This window comes from Cherax quadricarinatus, chromosome 30, assembly GCF_038502225.1.
Source record: "Cherax quadricarinatus isolate ZL_2023a chromosome 30, ASM3850222v1, whole genome shotgun sequence".
NCBI classification, from domain to species: domain Eukaryota; kingdom Metazoa; phylum Arthropoda; class Malacostraca; order Decapoda; family Parastacidae; genus Cherax; species Cherax quadricarinatus.
In genome coordinates, this window is record NC_091321.1 from 20,031,299 (window position 1) to 20,050,540 (window position 19,242).

Genomic DNA, 19,242 nt, shown 5'->3' on the forward strand with positions numbered 1-19,242 from the left:
CCATGTGGAGTGAGAGCTTTAGCCACCAGGCCACGAGGCCTGGCAGCTAAAGTGAGCAACAATTACTTTCATGTACAGTAACACATTATGTGGCAGGCAAATATATACATATTGTACTGTGGTCTATAATCTGTTGCAGTACGGTCAATATTATTATTATTATTAAGTAAGTAAGTAAGTTTATTCAGGTATACACAAATACAGTTACATAGAATTATCATACATAGCAGCATATGTGTAGAGAACCTAGGATAACCCAAAAAAGTCAGAGTGACTTATTTCCATTGGGGTCCTTTTACCTTATTATTATAATATAAAGGTTATAATATTTTCTTATTATTCTACAATGAAGATAACATCTTATTATCATACTAAAAAGACTATCTACTACACGAGGGTCATTAAGACTATCTACAATACGAGGGTCATTACTAGGAATATGGTAAAATTCACACGTATGTTAGCTAAAAAATAGAAAATCATTCCCCTCCCTTTCTGTAGCTACATTCATCAGACACCTTTTGGCACTCTTCTTGAACTGGTTCATGCTATGACTGGCTTTGACATGTGCAGGCAGTCTGTTCCATTCCTTTATTGCTGTACAATAAAAGGTGTTTGAAGCCTGGTCACTGACTGTGGCTACTACAAAGTTGTGCTCTCTCCCCCTAGTACTATGATTGCTTTGGTTCCCAACCTTGACAAAATTGACAGCAAGTTATTCTGGACATTGTTTGTGAGCAATTTTATAAACATGATTTAGCTTCAGTTGTTTTACTCTGTCTTCAACATTCAGCATATCCAACTGCTGTAATTCATCCTGGCCTACATGTTCTCTTGGTCCCAGCCCCAGGATGAATCTTACGATTTTGTTCTGGGTGATTTGCAGTCTATCTTTCAGTTTTTTTGTCGAGGCAGAGTACCAAGAAGAGCAAGTGTAATCCATATGGCATTGTATAAGGGCTAGACATAGGGTCCTGCGAGCCTCAGTAGGTAGACACTGTGCTTGTCTATACAGGAACTTCAGTCTGGCATTTGCTTTCTTTACTACACTGTTCCCTATCAATTCTCCTGACATGCATGGGTCAAAGGGGATTCCCAAATATTTTACTGATGAAACCAAAGTGATGGGCTCCCCATTACATTGAACATTAAAATTATTTACCCTTCTCAGTTTATGTTTCGTGCCAAAGAGAATGGCTTCAGTTTTCCCTAGGTGTAATGATAGTTTGTTGTCTACTAACCATTTGCTGCAGGACTCCAGTTCCAGTGTTAAAACATTAGCAATATCTTGTGGGTCTTTACCTGACACTAACAGAGCACTGTCATCTGCATACAGTAGGAGTTTGCACTTGACACTGATAGGCATATCATTGACATAACATAAGAATAATAAGGGACCCAGAATACTACCTTGGGGAACTCCACATGTTATCGGCAGGGGTTCTGATTCTGTTTTGTTGATTTTGACTATTTGTCTCCTGTTGCTAAGGTAGGATTTAAACCAGTCTACAGAACCTATACCGATAGCTTGAAGTTTATTACATAATGTATTGTGGTTGACAGTATTGAAGGCCTTTTGCAGGTCTAAGGTTACCATACCTATGAGGTTCCCCTTTGACATTTCAGTTCTCAGGTAATCCATCAGATTAATAAGGGAGGTGTCGGTTGAGTAGGATCTTCTAAAGTCCGATTGATAGCTATGGAGAATGTTGTTGTCATTAAGGTACTTAACTACTTGAGAATACACTGCCCTCTCTAGAATTTTAGATATTATACTGAGTATACTAACAGGCCTATAGTTGCTTACATCAGACCTACTATTTTTCTTGAAGATAGGAGTAACTCTGGCCTCCTTGAACCCCTCCGGTACGGTATTAGTGGTGATTGATAGATTTATTATGTGAGCAATAGGGATTGACAGTTCAGAAGCACCATCTTTTAGGAACTTAGACGGGATGTTATCAGGGCCTGTGCTCTTAGTTGGGTTTAACCTGCTTAGTTCTTTTTGAATAAAGTCATGAGATACACTTACTAGTTGACAACTGTTTGGGGTTACCCCTTTATTGGTATAGTATGTTTGAAACTTATCAGAGTCTGTGTTAAAGGTATTTGATGCAGCTGGTAGTTTACTTACTAGTGTTGATGCAACAGATGTGTAGTAGGAATTAAAGCAATTTGCCACCTTAGATGTTTCATGGCATACCTCATTATCGATAGAGAGTACTATGTTAGACCTATCTACTGGCTTATGGCTATACCCCAACTGTTTTAGTTGTTGCCAGAGCTTTCTGGTGTTATGCTTATACTCTTCAATTTTTGAGCAGTAGTGCTTTGCCTTTGCTCCTTTTATAAATCTCTGTACTCTGTTCCTCACCCTTTGGAATTCATTTAGTGCTGCAATATCCTGTCTGTTTGCTTTAAATCTTTTTAGCAGCTGGTCTCTGAATTTCATATTATCTAATATCTCAGTATTCATCCAGGGTTCAGTTCTTCGTTTAATCCTAACCTCTTTAACTGGTGCAATATTATCAAAAATGGTAGTGAACATTTTGAATTTTTCCCAGGCATCGTTTACGTCCGTGCAACTTGTTATCTCTGTCCAGTCACAATTGTGTAGCCTATTTACCAGTGTATTAAAATCAAGGGGAAGCGCTAAACCCGTAGGATTATACAGTGCCTGGGGGGGGATGTGGAAGGCATTCAGGCTTAATTCGGGGAACTGGAGCACAGATCCAATTCCCTAAATCAAGAGCCCCTCACCAACATCAAGGATCCTTCCCTGAGGGGAGTACGGTCAAGAGGCACGGTGACTGGGTGTGACCACAGCCTTGACACCACTCAACAATAGGACCACCACCTGCACATGCACAACACCTGTCTATGTACAACACCTGCCCATGTACAACACCTGTTGTACTCTGTTATAAGCTTGTTTGTAATATACAATTCTGTTAGCAGAGTGATGACAGTGATAACCCAGGTTGTCAGTCATCACAGGACCAAACACCTCTCACTCGCTACCTCCTCTCCAAACCCGTATGTCTGCCTTCTAAGCCACTTTCCCTCACTTCAAAGTAACTATGTACTAACTTTGATGATGTAACTTCAACAATATTGATGATAACTTTTTGACACTTGCTAAGCGTGTGGGGTAAAAGTTTCATATAACCGGCTTATGTAATGCTTTTTCTAGCTTACATTTTTCTTAATTATTCGTTAATAAATTACAATTAAACTATCCTATTTTAGTCATTATCCGACAACTATATATTTGCTAATTAACGTGTTTGTTAAAAAGAATGAATTTTAATAGATTGCTAATATATTAAGACTGTTATATGAATAATAAATAAAATTATTTTACGTTGTTTACGTTTTCTTTTTTTTTTTTTTGTTAAATTGGATACAACTACAAAATACAAAAGTTTATTTCTTTGCAAAGGTTATAATGTGATACAACAGTGTGATAAAACAGCAAAGTGCTGCTATTGTTGTTAAAGCTGTTTGCTGCTGTTGTAGCTATTATTGTTATTCTTGCTGTTGTAATTGTTTTTGTTGTAGCTGTTATTGTTTTGTAATTGTTGTTGTAGTAGCTAGTAAGTAAGTAAGTTTATTCAGGTATACACAAATACAGTTACATAGAATTATCATACATAGCAGCATATGTGTAGAGAACCTAGGATAACCCAAAAAAGTCAGAGAGTGACTTATTTCCATTGGGGTTGTTATAGTTGTTGTAACTGTTGTTGTAGCTTGTTGCCGTCGTAGCTGTTATTGTTGTTGCTGTTGTAATTGTTGTAGTTGTAGCTATTATAATCAAAACTAAGTGCTAAACCCACAAGGGTCTTACAGCGCTGTGTAGCTGTTATTGTTGTTGTAGGTGCTATTGTTGTTGTTGCTGTTGGAAGCTAGGCTGGGGAGGGAAAGTAGCCAGGCTGAGTCTGGGGGAAAGGACGTAGCTAGGCTGGGGAGAAATAACTAAGCTGGGTCTAGGGGGATGAAGTAGCTAGGCTGGGTCTAGGGGGGGAAGTAGCTAGACTGGGTCTAGGGAGGGGGAAGTAGCTAGGCTGGGGGAGGGGAAGTACTCAGGCTAAGGAAGCGTTATACCCATAAAGCACTTGGGAATTAGAATATCAAGTTTGATCCAAGGAAGGAGAAGATAGCTCTAATTCCTTGCATCAAGAGCCCTTCATCAGCATTAATGGTCCCCTCCTTGAATTACAGTTAATTATGTTAATTATGAGTAGTTATGTTCCTGAAAACTAGCATGTAATATAATTTAGTGTAATTATTCTGAAGAACATGAGAAAAATAGGATTACATTTTTAAAAATCTATAAAAGGGCATACAATTTATTTTTAAAATTGTCTAAAATAGTTGAAATAAAGTATTTTATCCATATTGTATCCTATCTACTGAGGCAGGGCGACCCAAAAAAGAAACACTTTCACCATCACTCACTCCATCAGTCTTGCCAGAGGTGTGCCGATAATGCAGTTTAAAACTGCAAATATCCCCACTCCTCTAAAATTGTGCGATATACAGAGTAATGCATCACACTGCAACACCCTCAAGCATATCTAAATTTAATGCATTCTTCAATATCATCAAATATTCACACTTGGTAATTGCTGATTTGTTAGTATCCATCTGCCATGGTTAATGTTCACACAAGTTGGGGTGATTAAAAGATCCAAAATTGACTGATAAACAGGTCACTGCCATTTTCTGGCAGAGGATTTGGTCCCCAGGCCATGGTGGTCAGGCAGCAACTCTAATCACTAGGCTGCCACACAGGACATTCACGGGATGAACACCAAACCCACAGGGGGTCATACAGAACCTGGTGAAATGGAAGGCATTCAGACTCGATTCAAGATGAACACAGGGCCAGTTCCTTTGACGTGGAGCCTCTCACCAACATCAAGGAACCTCACCCATAGGCCCAGTGGCATAGAGGAAACAATCCACAGCAGCACACACTATCAATTTTGCATCTAGACTGATCTTTTCCCTCTATACAAAATGTTTCAGTATCAGTCCTTTTTCTATGGAAAGTATGTTTTCGTCTACAATTCCTCAATCGTGCTATAACAATCTTATTCAATCTAATTGCATTCCAATTCATGGTATACTGTATCACAGTACTGAAGTACTAAACCCACATTGGTCATATAGTGCCTGGGGATGGAGGCAATAAAGTTCGATTCAGGGAAGACAAGGCTAGGTCCAATTCCTTGGAAAAAGAGCCCTCATTAAAATCAAGGCTCCTCTATTGAGGACACCCTCTTGAGGGGTGGGTGGTTGAGGTTGAAGAAAAGATTGTGGAGTCAATGAAATCAGTCTATTATTATTATATGGTATTGACAATGCAGTGTTAAATTTGCACACATCTAATTTTCATCTTGTCGGTATTGTAAACCATTGATGTATACAGTGTTAAACCTGTATGGCCCATACAGCTCCTAGAAAATTTTTATATTCCTAGGAACTACTGAAGTGCTAAACGAATATGAAATTATCAAGACTGGTCCTATAATGTGGAGTGTAGCTCCAACGTCTTCATTAAAAAGCCCTTCACCAGCATCAAGGGCATTATAGTCACAAACAAGTGACGGTGTCCCATAGCTTGGTTGGTACGCACTCAGCTCACACAACTAAGGTCCATGGTTCGATTCTCGGTATGGGTGGAAGCACTAGGGCATGTTTCCTTAACCCTTTGAGGGTCGACAGGCCCTCTCCGAGACTTGTTCTCAGGGTCGGCCAAATTTAAAAAAAAAAATTATTTTTTCTTGTAAAAAGACAGAGAATCTTTTCTCGATCATAATGACACCAAAAGTATGAAATTTGATGGAAAACTTACGGAATTATGCTCTCGCGAAGTTAGCGGTCTTGACGATGTTTATGCATCGGCGATTTTGCCCACTTTGAGCCCTATTTTCGGCCAATTCCAGTGTGCTAGTCGACATAAATCATAACTATTTCTCTAGAACTCCATTTTTTCTATTGAATGAGTACAAGAAACCACCCATTTACTGATTTCAACTATCCAATAGTGGTCAGAATTTAGCAATTTTGCCAATTTCACACAAATTTCAAAAGATGCCAATTTCCAAATAGGGTCCAGAATAAACAAGAAAAACATTCCTGGTACTAAAATAACATTTCCTCTGTTCGTTAGTCACATCCCCAGGCCCCTCTTATATCTCTTTGGCTTTCCACTTTCAATTTTTATTCTTACAAAAAATAGAAGATTTACTGTTATGCGGACTACTGCATTAGTGTAGAAATAGTATAAATAATATCAGCGCACTTGTGAAAGAATATTAGACTCACCAGTTGACGTGTATTAGACGCTTGGCATGATTTGTTTACTTTTGAACTTTGGTAAAAATCAAACATTTCTGCTACTTTGAGCTCAATTTCAAGGTACTTTTCATTGTAAAACCAGTCAAAATCATCTCAATTTCTGTAATATGTCTTCCATTCTATAAAATGAGACCAAAGAAAACTAGAATACAACAATAAATACCATACAAAAATACAGTGCAATGTTGCTGTTTTATTCCAAAAACACGGTCAAAGTTTTTTTTTTCTCATTATGCACTGTGTGCTGCAGGATTTTTTTTTATACTGAGCACACTGACCACATAGACCCATTCTTTCATATGTATGCCTACCAGCTTTCTCCCACTAGATCTGAGGGCGCTAGAATTTAGGCGTACTAGTACGTCAAAAACCCTGGGTTGTAAGCCGTACTAGTACGGCCGAAACCCCCAAAGGGTTAAGACACCAGCTGTCCCTGTTTACCTAGCAGTACGTGGGTACCTCAGTGTTAGTAGACTGGTGTGGGTTGCATCTTGGGGACAAAATTAACCCAAGTTGCCTGAAATGCTCTGCATAACCAGGGGCTTTCTATGTAGTACGTCATTAATGTCAGCTAGATCTGTATAAGTCGTATCGTGTACTTGTAGAAATAAAGATTCTTATTATTAACCAACAAATTATGGTGAGCATATCAGTAAACTGTGAAAGGTGCATTTATTCTGCATCTGATAAGGTTACTATGTACTTGTTTAGCACTATAGACATACACAACTCTTACCCCATCGTAGAGCATGGCAGGTCATTTTTGAGACAGCTGGGATTAGAATCACTTGTCTTTTATAATCTCCTAGTGTATATTCTAAGATTGAGTCAGAGGGTAAAAAAAAAAAATTGTCCATATTTGTGATCCCTATTAGTATTTTGTCCCTAAGAAGACACAAAGTATAAAGCACCACTTCACAGAGGTGACAAGATGGAAGAGAGGGAGAAGCAGAGGTGCTGAGCACCGGACCAGCAGAAAGAAAATGTCACAGTTAATGTAGCAGTTCAGGAAAGTACTGAACTAGGAATGAGCAGTAATCAGGTTTTATTCAATGAAGGGAAGAAAAGCTCCAATTTCTTGGATCAAAAGCCCTTCATCTCCATCACAATCTCTCTCTTAAAGGTAACTTCTAGTAGTTTATTACTATACATTATACACTGTTAACAAAAAAAGTGATGAACTCTTGCTGGCAGGTGTTCATTCACTATGATGCATTAACATCAATATAGTAGTAAATAGCTCTCTTAAAAATTGACATCTCTACAATGCACACATTAATTTGATAACCAAGGAAATCATAATCAAAATAAGAAACAGCCTAAGGCTCATAATAGGAATAATACACTACCTAGATTTTTTTTTAACACACTGGCTGTCTCCCACTGAGGCAGGTGACCAGGAAAAGAAACATTTTCACCATCATTCACACCATCCCTGTCTTGCCAGAGGTGTGCATATACGTCAGTTTAGGTGTCACACTCAACAGTAAATATTCCAAACTCCTCCTTAGATCTATTGACACAAAATATAACTTAAAAAAAAAGAACTGCTAGGCCTAGTCTCTAAAATAATAGAAAAATAATTTAAATCACTTATACCCTAATATTACGGTATAAAATAGATCCATTACTCAATAAATTTTACGGTGCAAAAGGAAGACATTAACACATTGAAATTACTCTCCCAAATTCAAGGATCTAATAGGACATCAAAGAGCAAGGAAATAATACTTCTCAAAGAAAATAAACTTCCACTTCAGCCACTTATATTGTAAAGGAACTCAACAGCTTCTTCACAGCCATTAAGACTTAACAACTATTAGAATAAAACAAACCCTTGAAATAAGCTCAAAAATATCACTCAAAAGTTCAGATGATATCCACAGTCAAATATAAGAAATTTGCACATGTAATATTTATCACAAACCATTAAAATACTTTTCAGCAAAGCACTCAAATAACGTACCATCCCCTCCAAAAAAAGTCAGTATCGTGTACCATGCAGTCCATCATTGTGGTCTGTGATAGTGACTAAACCTACCCATGTTATACAGCAACTATGTACTCTATATTCTTAGGTAATCAAGTAAACAACATACTCATTGTTAATACAGATGTTGACCCCAAAAATGCACAAATGATGCAAAAAATTTTAAGACAATCTACACAGCACTTATCATGACTGAATATTTACTTTATTCTATTCACTGATCTGCTAAAGGCCTTTCAGAACATGGATTACAACTTTATGGTACATAAGACCTGTTGTCTTTATTAACAGGAGTATGAATAACAAAAATTAAACATCAGTTCAAAATGTCAATTAAATCCCAACAAAAAGATATACTAAAATTTATTTACAATAAATAATAAATACAAAAGTGATAATTTTTACAACATTTTTATTTAATTATAACTCCTTGCTTCACTTTATGTAAATTTAATTTAAATGTATTTTTCTGGTTATATTGCTATTAATGGTGGCTTGAAGTGTGTGTTACGGAGGTCGGAGCATGCAAGCACACACTAACACAAACATGGGCTGTGCAGTAATGCTGCACTCCTTTATGTACTGTGTATAAAATTACAAACCACACATGTGTAGAAAATGCTAGAATTTATATGATGTAATGTGTAAGGTTCATTTAAATTAAATAGTTTTAAAGGAAAGGTTATTTTAACATGGCTTACCTAAGGAATAAATCATTTGTTTACATACAAATCCAACCTGACTATGCTTATACTAGCTGACAATAATAAATTATATTTACAAAAAAAGTGCATGCAAGTTGTATAAAGTTACCTTGGGTAGGCTACAGTATACTGGCATACATCACAAACTTCTCAAATTAAAGCAATTTTGACCTGGTCACACACATACAGTACTGCTTTATCCCATCTTACCTCAGTGACAGACAACACACAACAATAAAAACACATCATCATCATCATTTTCTCTTACCAATATTATTGCCCTAAGGCAGCATCATTGGCCCTCTCCTATTCCTTCTTTATATTAATGACCAACAAATACTATTTAACAACTGGTTAACACACTGTTGCGGCATGACTTGTGTTCTATTACAGACCCTACTACGTTAAACAACACAGTGAATGGCGAACTAAAGAATACCTACACTAGGATGACTACAAACACACACACATAACCCTACAGTGTTCGGTCATAGAAAAATGGAGGGATTTGGATGCGCTTCCAGCATGTTATAGATTGGCTCTTTCTAAGACCTTTCCACTCCTATAATTTACTGTAACTCTGAAAGTGTTAGGTCACTTTCCAAAATTCATCTAAGTCATTATTCCTACTTATGAGTGATTGTGAACGATTGGGAAATACCCTCTTCCAAGTCTAGAACCACACTGCTTCATGTCTCGACTCCCCACTCCCCTTAAGAAGTTAGGGTTCTCTACCTGGTTGCTTGAGAATGACCAAAAGCTCTCTTATTAGATAGAGGCAGTATCAACAATTTCATGCACTCTGATTCAGCTATACAACCTTCCACAGTCACCCCTAGATATGGGCTTCATACAGGGCTTTGGAATGCTAGAAGGTTAAGGCAGATAAAAATCTATTACAAACAGTACTACAGTACATGAAAACAGACCAACTAAATAAATCACGACTAAATCACACCCAAAGAGAAAGAAACTATAGAAAATAAATTTCTAATATTGCAAATAGACAGCATATCAAAGAAAGTATTGTATCAAACACAGATGATATACTTTAAAACCTTCACTACTATTTACCCCACACAATACTGCTCACTCTACACATCACACTTAGCTATACATATCTTGCATATGGTATCTATGAATGGGAATAATCAGTAAACGGCCTCATTTTTATCATTACACAGCAAAAATCAACATCAGAATCATGTCAGATTATAACTTTTAAATAGTTCTGTCCTTAGTCAAATCTCTAAACTTACGAAATATACATGCCACACACGCTTTCTACTTTACCCTATACATCATCAAAACACTGAGCTATAATGCAAACACAAGACCTAAGACTTAACTTTAACTGTAACAGAACCCACAGGCATCACACAAGAAATGAACACTATATCTGATATTCAACGTGTACGACTGAACATGTTCAGCAACTAAGTGAGTGAAGAGGCCCAGAATATGAATAGACTTCCAAGAGAAACTGAAAGCTGTATAATAATAAACACATTCAAATACACTGAACTAAATTTAAGTTTATAACATACATTCCAATAATATATCTTTCCTCATAGTATGTGTACTTTCAATGCTGTACTACAATTATGAGTAGTGTGTCAATTTATTGTACAAGTAAAACACCTGTAGTTTAATTTTAATCAACACAATTTATTTATACAACATACAGTCCTACAATATTTTTTTTCCTTACATATTGTATGCAACATTATTATTATCATCCCAATGCATATTTTGCAGTATATTATCCTTATTTTTGAATTTTGAGTTTTTTGTATAGTCATAAATGTCAAATATATTTACAATGTCATTAACATTTTCAATGCTAATTTCTTATATGTACATTATATAGTGCTGCATGTATAACATAACCTTATTTAAAGTTTATCAGCTTCATCTATGACAATATACATTAAAAGCTTATGAATCATATGCACAACATGCCTTTAATTTTCTTTTGAACCATCCAAGAAATTAAAGCAAAAACTAACAACTCACATAAAAACACAAGTTTAACATTATTTTGGCAGTTAAACTGTAAAACTGAATTGAAGAAATTAACAAAGAAATCCACCCCATATTAAAAATCTAAAATTCTTTGAAATAAGGCTTTTTTTTTTCTTCATAGAATGTATATTAATAATAACATGCTAAAACAATACAGTGGACCCCCGCATAGCGAACTTAATCCGTGCAAGAAGGCTGGTCGTTATGCGAAATGTTCGCTATGCGAATTAATTTTCCCCATAAGAAATAATGGAAATAAAATTAATCCGTGCAAGACACCCAAAAGTATGAAAAAAAAATTTTTTTACCACAAAAAAATGTTAATTTTAGTACACACAAACTGAAAAAGGCATGCACAATTACATGACACTTACTTTTATTGAAGATCTGGTGATGATTGATGGGATGGGAGGAGGGGAGAGAGAGTGTTAGTGTTTAGAAGGGGAATCCCCTTCCATTAACACTTGAGGAGGCAAGTCCTTTTCCGGGGTTACTTCCCTTCTTCTTTTAATGCCACTAGGACCAGCTTCAGAGTCACTGGACTTCTTTCTGTCCATAGAGCTCTGTACCTCCCGTTCCTTTACGATTTGTCTAAAATGGGCCATAACATTGTCATTGAAATAGTCACCAGCACGCCTTGCAACAGCTGTGTCAGGGTGATTTTCATCCATAAAGGTTTGCAGTTCAACCCACTGTGCACACATTTCCTTAATTTTTGAAATAGGCACAATGGATTCCACAACTGGCATAGGCTTCTCAGGGTTAGCCCCAAACCCTTCAAAATCTTTCTTAATTTCCATACTAATTCTCACCCTTTTTACCACAGGGTTGGCACTAGAAGCTTTCTTGGGGCCCATGGTCACTTATTTTCAACAAACAGAACCGAAAACACTGTAATAATACGAAATATTCCGAGTGTATGCTTGAATGTTACCGCGGAGGCTAGCTGGTAAACAATGGGACAGGCGGCACATGTGAGGCTGGCTGAGGCCGCACATTGGACGCGTCTCGGACGAAGTTCGCTGAGCGGGTTTTTGTCTACTATGCGGGGCAAAATTTTAGCGATCAAAGCGTTCGCTATGCGGAATGTTCGCTATGCAAGGCGTTCGCTATGCGGGGGTCCACTGTATATAAAAAAATTAACCAAATTAACCCTTTCAGAGTGAAAAAGCACATTTATGTGATGGAAAATTTCTTCCGACTATCTACGTAAAATTTTAGTGCAACTGTGAGATGTAAACTTACTGCATTTTAACAGCCACCTAGAATAAGCTTTTATCTACCATTTTTACAAGACTGTGCTTACTCACCAAGAGAGATGAGGGACCCCAGTAGGTCATCCTATCTGATGACCAGAGGGTGCAGTGTTCCTAGCCTTGCACATCTATCAATGCTACCCATTGTCTACACCATAAATTATGTAAGATACAGTAACTGTAACATACTGTACAGGTACAGTAAGTGATATAATGTTCGTAAATTTAGAATACATGTAGGTAATACCGTATTAGAGAAATATAAAGTTAATTTATGCTCTGAGGGAATGTTGCTTTGTTTCTGTTTTTCCTGTGCTTCAATTTTGCAGATAACAATACTGTCACAGATGAACCTGATAAAATATGTAAAAAAGGAGCTGTTTTAGAAAATGCATAGAATATATACACATAGAAAATACAGTATTATACATTTTGGAAGAGAGATTTAAGCAATATTTTTAGCCTCAATATGAGTTATTGAGGTACATATAATTTCATTCTAGGTAGTAGGTTGGTAGACAGCAACCGCCCAGGGAGGTACTACCGTCCTGCCAAGTGAGTGTAAAACGAAAGCCTGTAATTGTTTTACATGATGGTAGGATTGCTGGTGTCCTTTTTTCTGTCTCATAAACATGCAAGATTTCAGGTACGTCTTGTTACTTCTACTTACACTTAGGTCACACTACACATACATGTACAAGCATATATATACACACACCCCTCTGGGTTTTCTGCTATTTTCTTTCTAGTTCTTGTTCTTGTTTATTTCCTCTTACCTCCATGGGGGAGTGGGACAGAATTCTTCCTCCGTAAGCCATGCGTGTTGTAAGAGGCGACTAAAATACCGGGAGCAAGGGGCTAGTAACCCCTTCTCCTGTATAAATTACTAAACTTAAAAAAGAGAAACTTTTGTTTTTCTTTTTGGGCCATCCTGCCTCGGTGAGATACAGCCAGTTTGTTGAAAGAAGAATGTACATGTATAGTCCTTAGACAGGGATGTGTGATGTCATCATGGTTGTTCAATATATTTATAGATGGAGTTGTAAGAGAAGTGAATGATTGGGTGTTGGCAAGAGGTGTGGGGTTAAAAGATAAAGAATCTAACACAAAGTGGGAGTTGTCACAGTTGCTCTTTGCTGATGACACTGTGCTTTTGGGAGATTCTGAAGAGAAGTTGCAGAGGTTGGTTGATGAATTTGTTATGGTATGCAAAAGAAGGAAATAAAAAGTGAATATATGAAAGAGTAAGGTGATGAGGATAAAAATAGATAATGGAAGATTAAACATCAGATTGGAGGGAGAGAGTATGGAGGAGGTAAATGTATTCAGATATTTGGGAGTGGATGTGTCAGCAGATGAGTCTATGAAAGATGAGGTGAATCATAGAATTGATGAAGGAAATAAGGCAAGTGGTGCACTGAGGAGTCTCTGGAGACAAAGAACTTTATCCATGAAAGCAAAGAGGGGAATGTATGAGAGTACAGTTATACCAATGCTCTTGTATGGGTGGTGAATGTTGCAACAAGGAGAAGGCTGGAAGCAGTGGAGATGTCATGTCTGAGAGCAATGTGTGGTGTGAATATAATGCAGAGAATCCGTAGTTTGGATATTAGGAGGAGGTGCAGGATTACCAAAATTATTATCCAGAGAGCTGAGGAGGGGTTATTGAGATGGTTTGGACATGTAGAGAGGATGGAACAAAATAGAATGACTTGGAGAGTGTTTAAATCTGTAGTGAACGGAAGGTGGGGTAGGGGTCAGCCTAGGAATGGATGGAGGGAGGAGGTAAAGGAAGTTTTGTGTGCAAGGGGCTTGGACGTCCAGCAAGTGTGCATGAGCGTGTTAGATAGGAGCAAAAAAAAAAAAAAAATAAAAAAAAAATGGAAATTGACACAGTTACTTTTTGCTGATGATACTGTGCTTATGGGAGATTCTAAAGAAAAATTGCAAAGGTTAGTGGATGAGTTTGAGAATGTGTGTAAAGGTAGAAAGTTGAAAGTAAACATAGAAAAAGAGTAAGGTGATGAGGGTATCAAATGATTTAGATAGAGAAAAATTGGATATCAAATTGGGGAGGAGTAGTATGGAAGAAGTGAATGTTTTCAGATACTTGGGAGTTGACGTGTCGGCAGATGGATTTATGAAGCATGAGGTTAATCATAGAATTGATGACAAAAAAAAGGTGAGTGGTGTGTTGAGGTATATGTGGAGTCAAAAAACATTATCTATGGAGGCAAAGAAGGGAATGTATGAAAGTATAGTAGTACCAACACTCTTATATGGGTGTGAATTATTATTATTATAATCAAAAAGAAGCGCTAAGCCACAAGGACATATGGGTGTGAAACTTGGGTGGTAAATGCAGCAGCGAGGAGACGGTTGGAGGCAGTATAGATGTCCTGTCTAAGGGCAATGTGTGGTGTAAATACTATGCAGAAAATTCGGAGTGTGGAAATTAGGAAAAGATGTGGAGTTAATAAAAGTATTAGTCAGAGGGCAGAAGAGGGGTTGTTGAGGTGGTTTGGTCATTTAGAGAGAATGGATCAAAGTAGAATGACATGGAAAGCATATAAATCTATAGGGGAAGGAAGGCGAGGTAGGGGTCATCCTCGAAAGGGTTGGAGAGAGGGGGTAAAGGAGGTTTTGTGGGCGAGGGGCTTGGACTTCCAGCAAGCGTGCGTGAGTGTGTTAGATAGGAGTGAACGGAGACGAATGGTACTTGGGACCTGACGATCTGTTGGAGTGTGAGCAGGGTAATATTTAGTGAAGGGATTCAGGGAAACCGGTTATTTTCACATAGTCGGACTTGAGTCCTGGAAATGGGAAGTACAATGCCTGCACTTTAAAGGAGGGGTTTGGGATATTGGCAGTTTGGAGGGATATGTTGTGTATCTTTATATGTGTATGCTTCTGAACTGTTGTATTCTGAGCACCTCTGCAAAAACAGTGATAATGTGTGAGTGTGGTGAAAGTGTTGAATGATGATGAAAGCATTTTATTTTTGGGGATTTTCTTTCTTTTTTGGGTCACCCTGCCTCGGTGGGAGACGGCCGACTTGTTGAAAAAAAAAAAATATAATTTCATGTCAATAATTGTAACAAAATTATTTTTACTTTATAGGAGTGGAGGCAAATGTTTTTTTTTACTTGACATGCTGTTGGAGTGTGAAAAAGGTAACATTCATGAAGGGAATCGGGGATATCGGTTAGTCGGACTCGAGTTCTGGAGGTGGCAAGCACTCTGAAGGAGGAGTGGAGCTATGTTGCAGCTTATGGCGACATTTTGGTCCGACTTGGACCATTTACAAAGTCACACTAACAAAAAGGAGAGCAGGATGGGTATATATAGGCAGGAAGTGGTAGTGGTAGGGGTAGGGGTAGTGGTAGTGGTAGGGGTAGGGGTAGTGGTAGTAGTAGTAGTAGTAGTAGTAGTGGAGGTGGAAGTAAGTAGTAGTGACCAAACCTGATTCTTCCTTTTTTCTTTTTTTTTTCTTCTTCTCCCTCTTCCCCTTTCATCTTTCCTTTTTCTCCTTTGGGTTGTCTATCTTTTGCCCTTTGTATTTGTTCCTTCTTTATTATTTATTTGTTTGTTTCCTCCCCCCCCCCTCGGTGTTCTTGCTCTTACCCTCTGTGGGCATCTAGCTCCCTTGCAGTGCTCCTCTTTCTCAGTATTTGACTGGTAAATCCTACTCTTACTACCTCCCCACTACTACTACCACATCCACTACTACCACTACTACTACCACCACCTCCTGCCTATATATACCCATCCTGCCCTCCTTTTCGTTAGTGTGACTTTGTAAATGGTCCAAGTCGGACCGAAACGTCGTCCTAAGCTCCTCCCTTCTATGCGCGGGTTATTTGTGTATCGTTCCAGTCACGGTATTGTGCTTTTTTTTTTTATTTCTGAACTGTAGTATCGGCACTCATCTGGCAAGACAGTGATGCAGTGAGTGACGATGAAAGTGTTTCTTCTTTTTCAGACCACCTTGCCTCAGTGGGAAACAGCTGATGTGTTTTAAAAAAAAAAACTTTTATGACTAATAATGTTTTCAAGGAAAATTTTATCCAGAGTGGCAATCGTATGGTCTTTTCTTCTGAAAAGTTATGAAAAACATTCATAAGACCACCTTCATATTTTATGGCAAAATGACACTTGTTGAAAACTGACTGAGACTGCATGACATAATAAAAGAATGAATCTAAAAAAATTATGGGGCATCCTGTATACCAAAAAATTAGTACATAGTGTGGGCTTTAAGAAAGTGTGCAATAAATCTGTTGCAGCTGTGTCTGTATCGTGTTAGTCAAGGAGGATGAGAAGGCCCCCTAAAAATAGTTGTAAAACCAGCTAGTAGAGTTCTACACTGCCCAATTATAATAACCCTGAATTCCCAAGATAAATTAGTGCTTTAAATTTCAAGCTTATACAAAATATCATCATAAACACGTAAAGCGTTAAACCTGTATGGATTATTTAGTAAATTTATGCAAATGAATAATCTGTTACCACCTCTTTACATGATAGGATGATCCAAAAATGTATTATTCAAGAACAGTTACTCAGCAGCTGTGTGTGCAGATATCACAATTCGAATGATCCTACGAAATGTAAGAGCCCCACCCCTTCTTCAGAGTGCAAGATGTAAGTCCAGTTAACAGGTTTCCTTGAATCCCTTCATAAATGTTGCTTTACTCACACCCCCAATAGCATGTCAAATCTCTAAAACTATTTGTCTTCACTCACTCCAATCTAACACATTTGCATGCTTGCTTGACACTCAAGTCCTTACCACTTAAAACCTTCATACCCTCCCTCCAACCCTTCCTGGTACAACCCCCTATCCCACCCTCCTTCATATACCCTCTTGGTATTCCTGTTCTGCTCCATCAACTTTAAATGCCCAAACCATTTCCAAAAGCCCTCCTCTCCTCTAAATTATACCTTTTGCAACACCACACTATCTTCTAATTTATACACTTTGAATTCTTTGCATAATATTCGTACCAATGTTCTCGAACATGACATCTCCACTGCCTGCAGCCTCCTCCTCGCTGTAATGCTTAAAGCCAATGCTTTACACCCATACAAAAGAGCTGATATCACTATACTCTGCTACATTTCTCTTTTTGCCTTCAAATGCACCATAAACTTTTTTTTTTCTCCAAATACCTCAACACTATCTAATAATAATAATAATAGCATTAAATATAGTAAAATCATTATTTTAGATAAAACCCAAATACAGTCATTATTTTGGCACAAATTTAGACAGATCATAGATCTCAGTTTAATATATACTGTATATCAAACACTATTCAAAGCCAGACTATTGGTGAACAATAAAGTTACACTTTATGTATACATTACCATGTAAATATGATGAATGTGAGCACTGCTAATAATGTTCATTACCCTTGATGCATGTAGAGTATATTTTTCTAGCCAAAAACTCAAATTTTCTGCATTAATTACAAATATATTTTGCCTGCTCAAATAGCAAGTTTGTCCTTAAATATCTAAAATAGTCTACCAGTATGTTTACAACTGAAATCAAGATACAGTATCCATTAAGTAATGTTATTTTTAAAATACCATATATCCATTTGCCTCAAGGATGAAATAATCCTTGACATAATAGAATAAGCACAAGTATTCACCAGGTCACTCCTGCACTTGCTCAGCTGCGGAGAGCTTCAAGACGATTTCTCATCTCTTCTATATCTTCCTCGGGTTCCTCCTCTGGTTCAAGGGCGGCTGCCCCTTCAGGTTCAGCAGGCAGTGCATCATGTACCATGGCTGGTGCCATGCCCAGCTGCCCAGCAGTGATCTCCCACAACACCTATTATGAGAATGCTGTTAGTAACACAAATCCGGAGCAAAACTGTATTTCATAAATTCTAATATAGATAGATACAGTATCATGCTGTACAATACTGTATATGAACTGCCAGTGTTGGTCAAAATCCATTAAACTGTAGATAAAAATCAAAGGTTGAATTATCCTCCATGGTCAATAAAATTCTGCACATTGCTGCCATTTCCAGAAACAGAACATAAAAACATGGCATTCAAGTTACAGGGCACAAGAAGACACAGTATCATAATCAGCACAAAAATTATAGTAAAGTGCAATACTGCCAAATTTGGAAATCATTATTTTTTTTTTAATTCAGAAATGATTTAATAATACTGAAATTTTCTGAACAAGAGCAAAATATCATAATTTTCATTAGAAAAATTTATGTATTTAAGAATGGTCAGAATCTTAGAACATATTCCAAAATCCTGAATTTAGAAATGATCTTCAAAACTCTGAATTAAAAAATTATATATCAATTTGGAAAATCTCTTATTTTTTTATAATGTATTTCCTTTTGAATAAAAAGATAAATTTCAATTAATGTATTTGGAGTTTCTTTAATACTAAAAACCCAAGACATATAATAGTCTGAATACATAATTGAATAAAATTAGTACAGTACAACTGTTCAATGCTCACCAAATATGATAATAAGATTTAAAGGAATTGGGAATAAAAATTTACATGTAATACTACAGACACAATGGAGGGATGGACCCTTAGCTTTACAATGCCTCCCACACCCAATCAATCCAAATTTACAATGTTTTACTGTACCCATTTAAAACTGAGTTACCCTTTAATGCTTCCTAATACAGTACAATATTACCTTTCCTAAGTAACCTATTCACATTTTAAACTGTGTCCAACGTACTATACTAATACGAAAGTGATGACTGTGTGTCCAATGTACTATTACCCACAATTTCACAAAATGACCCCTGGCAACATTTATGATCTCAGCACAACTGTTTGGCTCTACTACAACCAATTCCTGCCTTTGAAAAAAAATCTAAGGCCAGGCAGGTCCAAGCA

The 19,242-nt window shown here is 37.3% G+C and overlaps 2 protein-coding genes and 1 long non-coding RNA gene across 3 annotated transcripts in view; 1 reads left to right on the forward strand and 2 right to left on the reverse strand.

Moving 5' to 3' along the window:
* The window catches only part of Sgf11 (SAGA associated factor 11kDa), a 128,471-nt gene extending 125,293 nt beyond the window's left edge, over positions 1-3,178 (reverse strand). The window contains exon 1 of the mRNA XM_070089981.1: positions 3,091-3,178. The gene's annotated coding sequence lies outside the window, so the exon portion shown is untranslated. The remainder of the gene's footprint in view (positions 1-3,090) is intronic.
* A 195-nt stretch (positions 3,179-3,373) lies between these two features.
* LOC138853429 (uncharacterized) lies at positions 3,374-18,143 on the forward strand. Its single transcript, XR_011392613.1, has 3 exons — positions 3,374-3,442; positions 16,872-16,988; positions 18,008-18,143. It is a non-coding gene; the product is annotated as an uncharacterized lncRNA (long non-coding RNA).
* Vps24 (vacuolar protein sorting 24) overlaps positions 8,706-19,242 on the reverse strand; it is a 29,387-nt gene continuing 18,850 nt past the window's right edge. Inside the window, exons 5-6 of the mRNA XM_053782070.2 lie at positions 18,005-18,186; positions 8,706-12,697 (exon numbers count right to left, since the gene is read on the reverse strand). Of these exons, the coding sequence (XP_053638045.1) occupies positions 18,025-18,186 (162 nt within the window). The 3' untranslated portion in view covers positions 8,706-12,697; positions 18,005-18,024. The remainder of the gene's footprint in view (positions 12,698-18,004; positions 18,187-19,242) is intronic.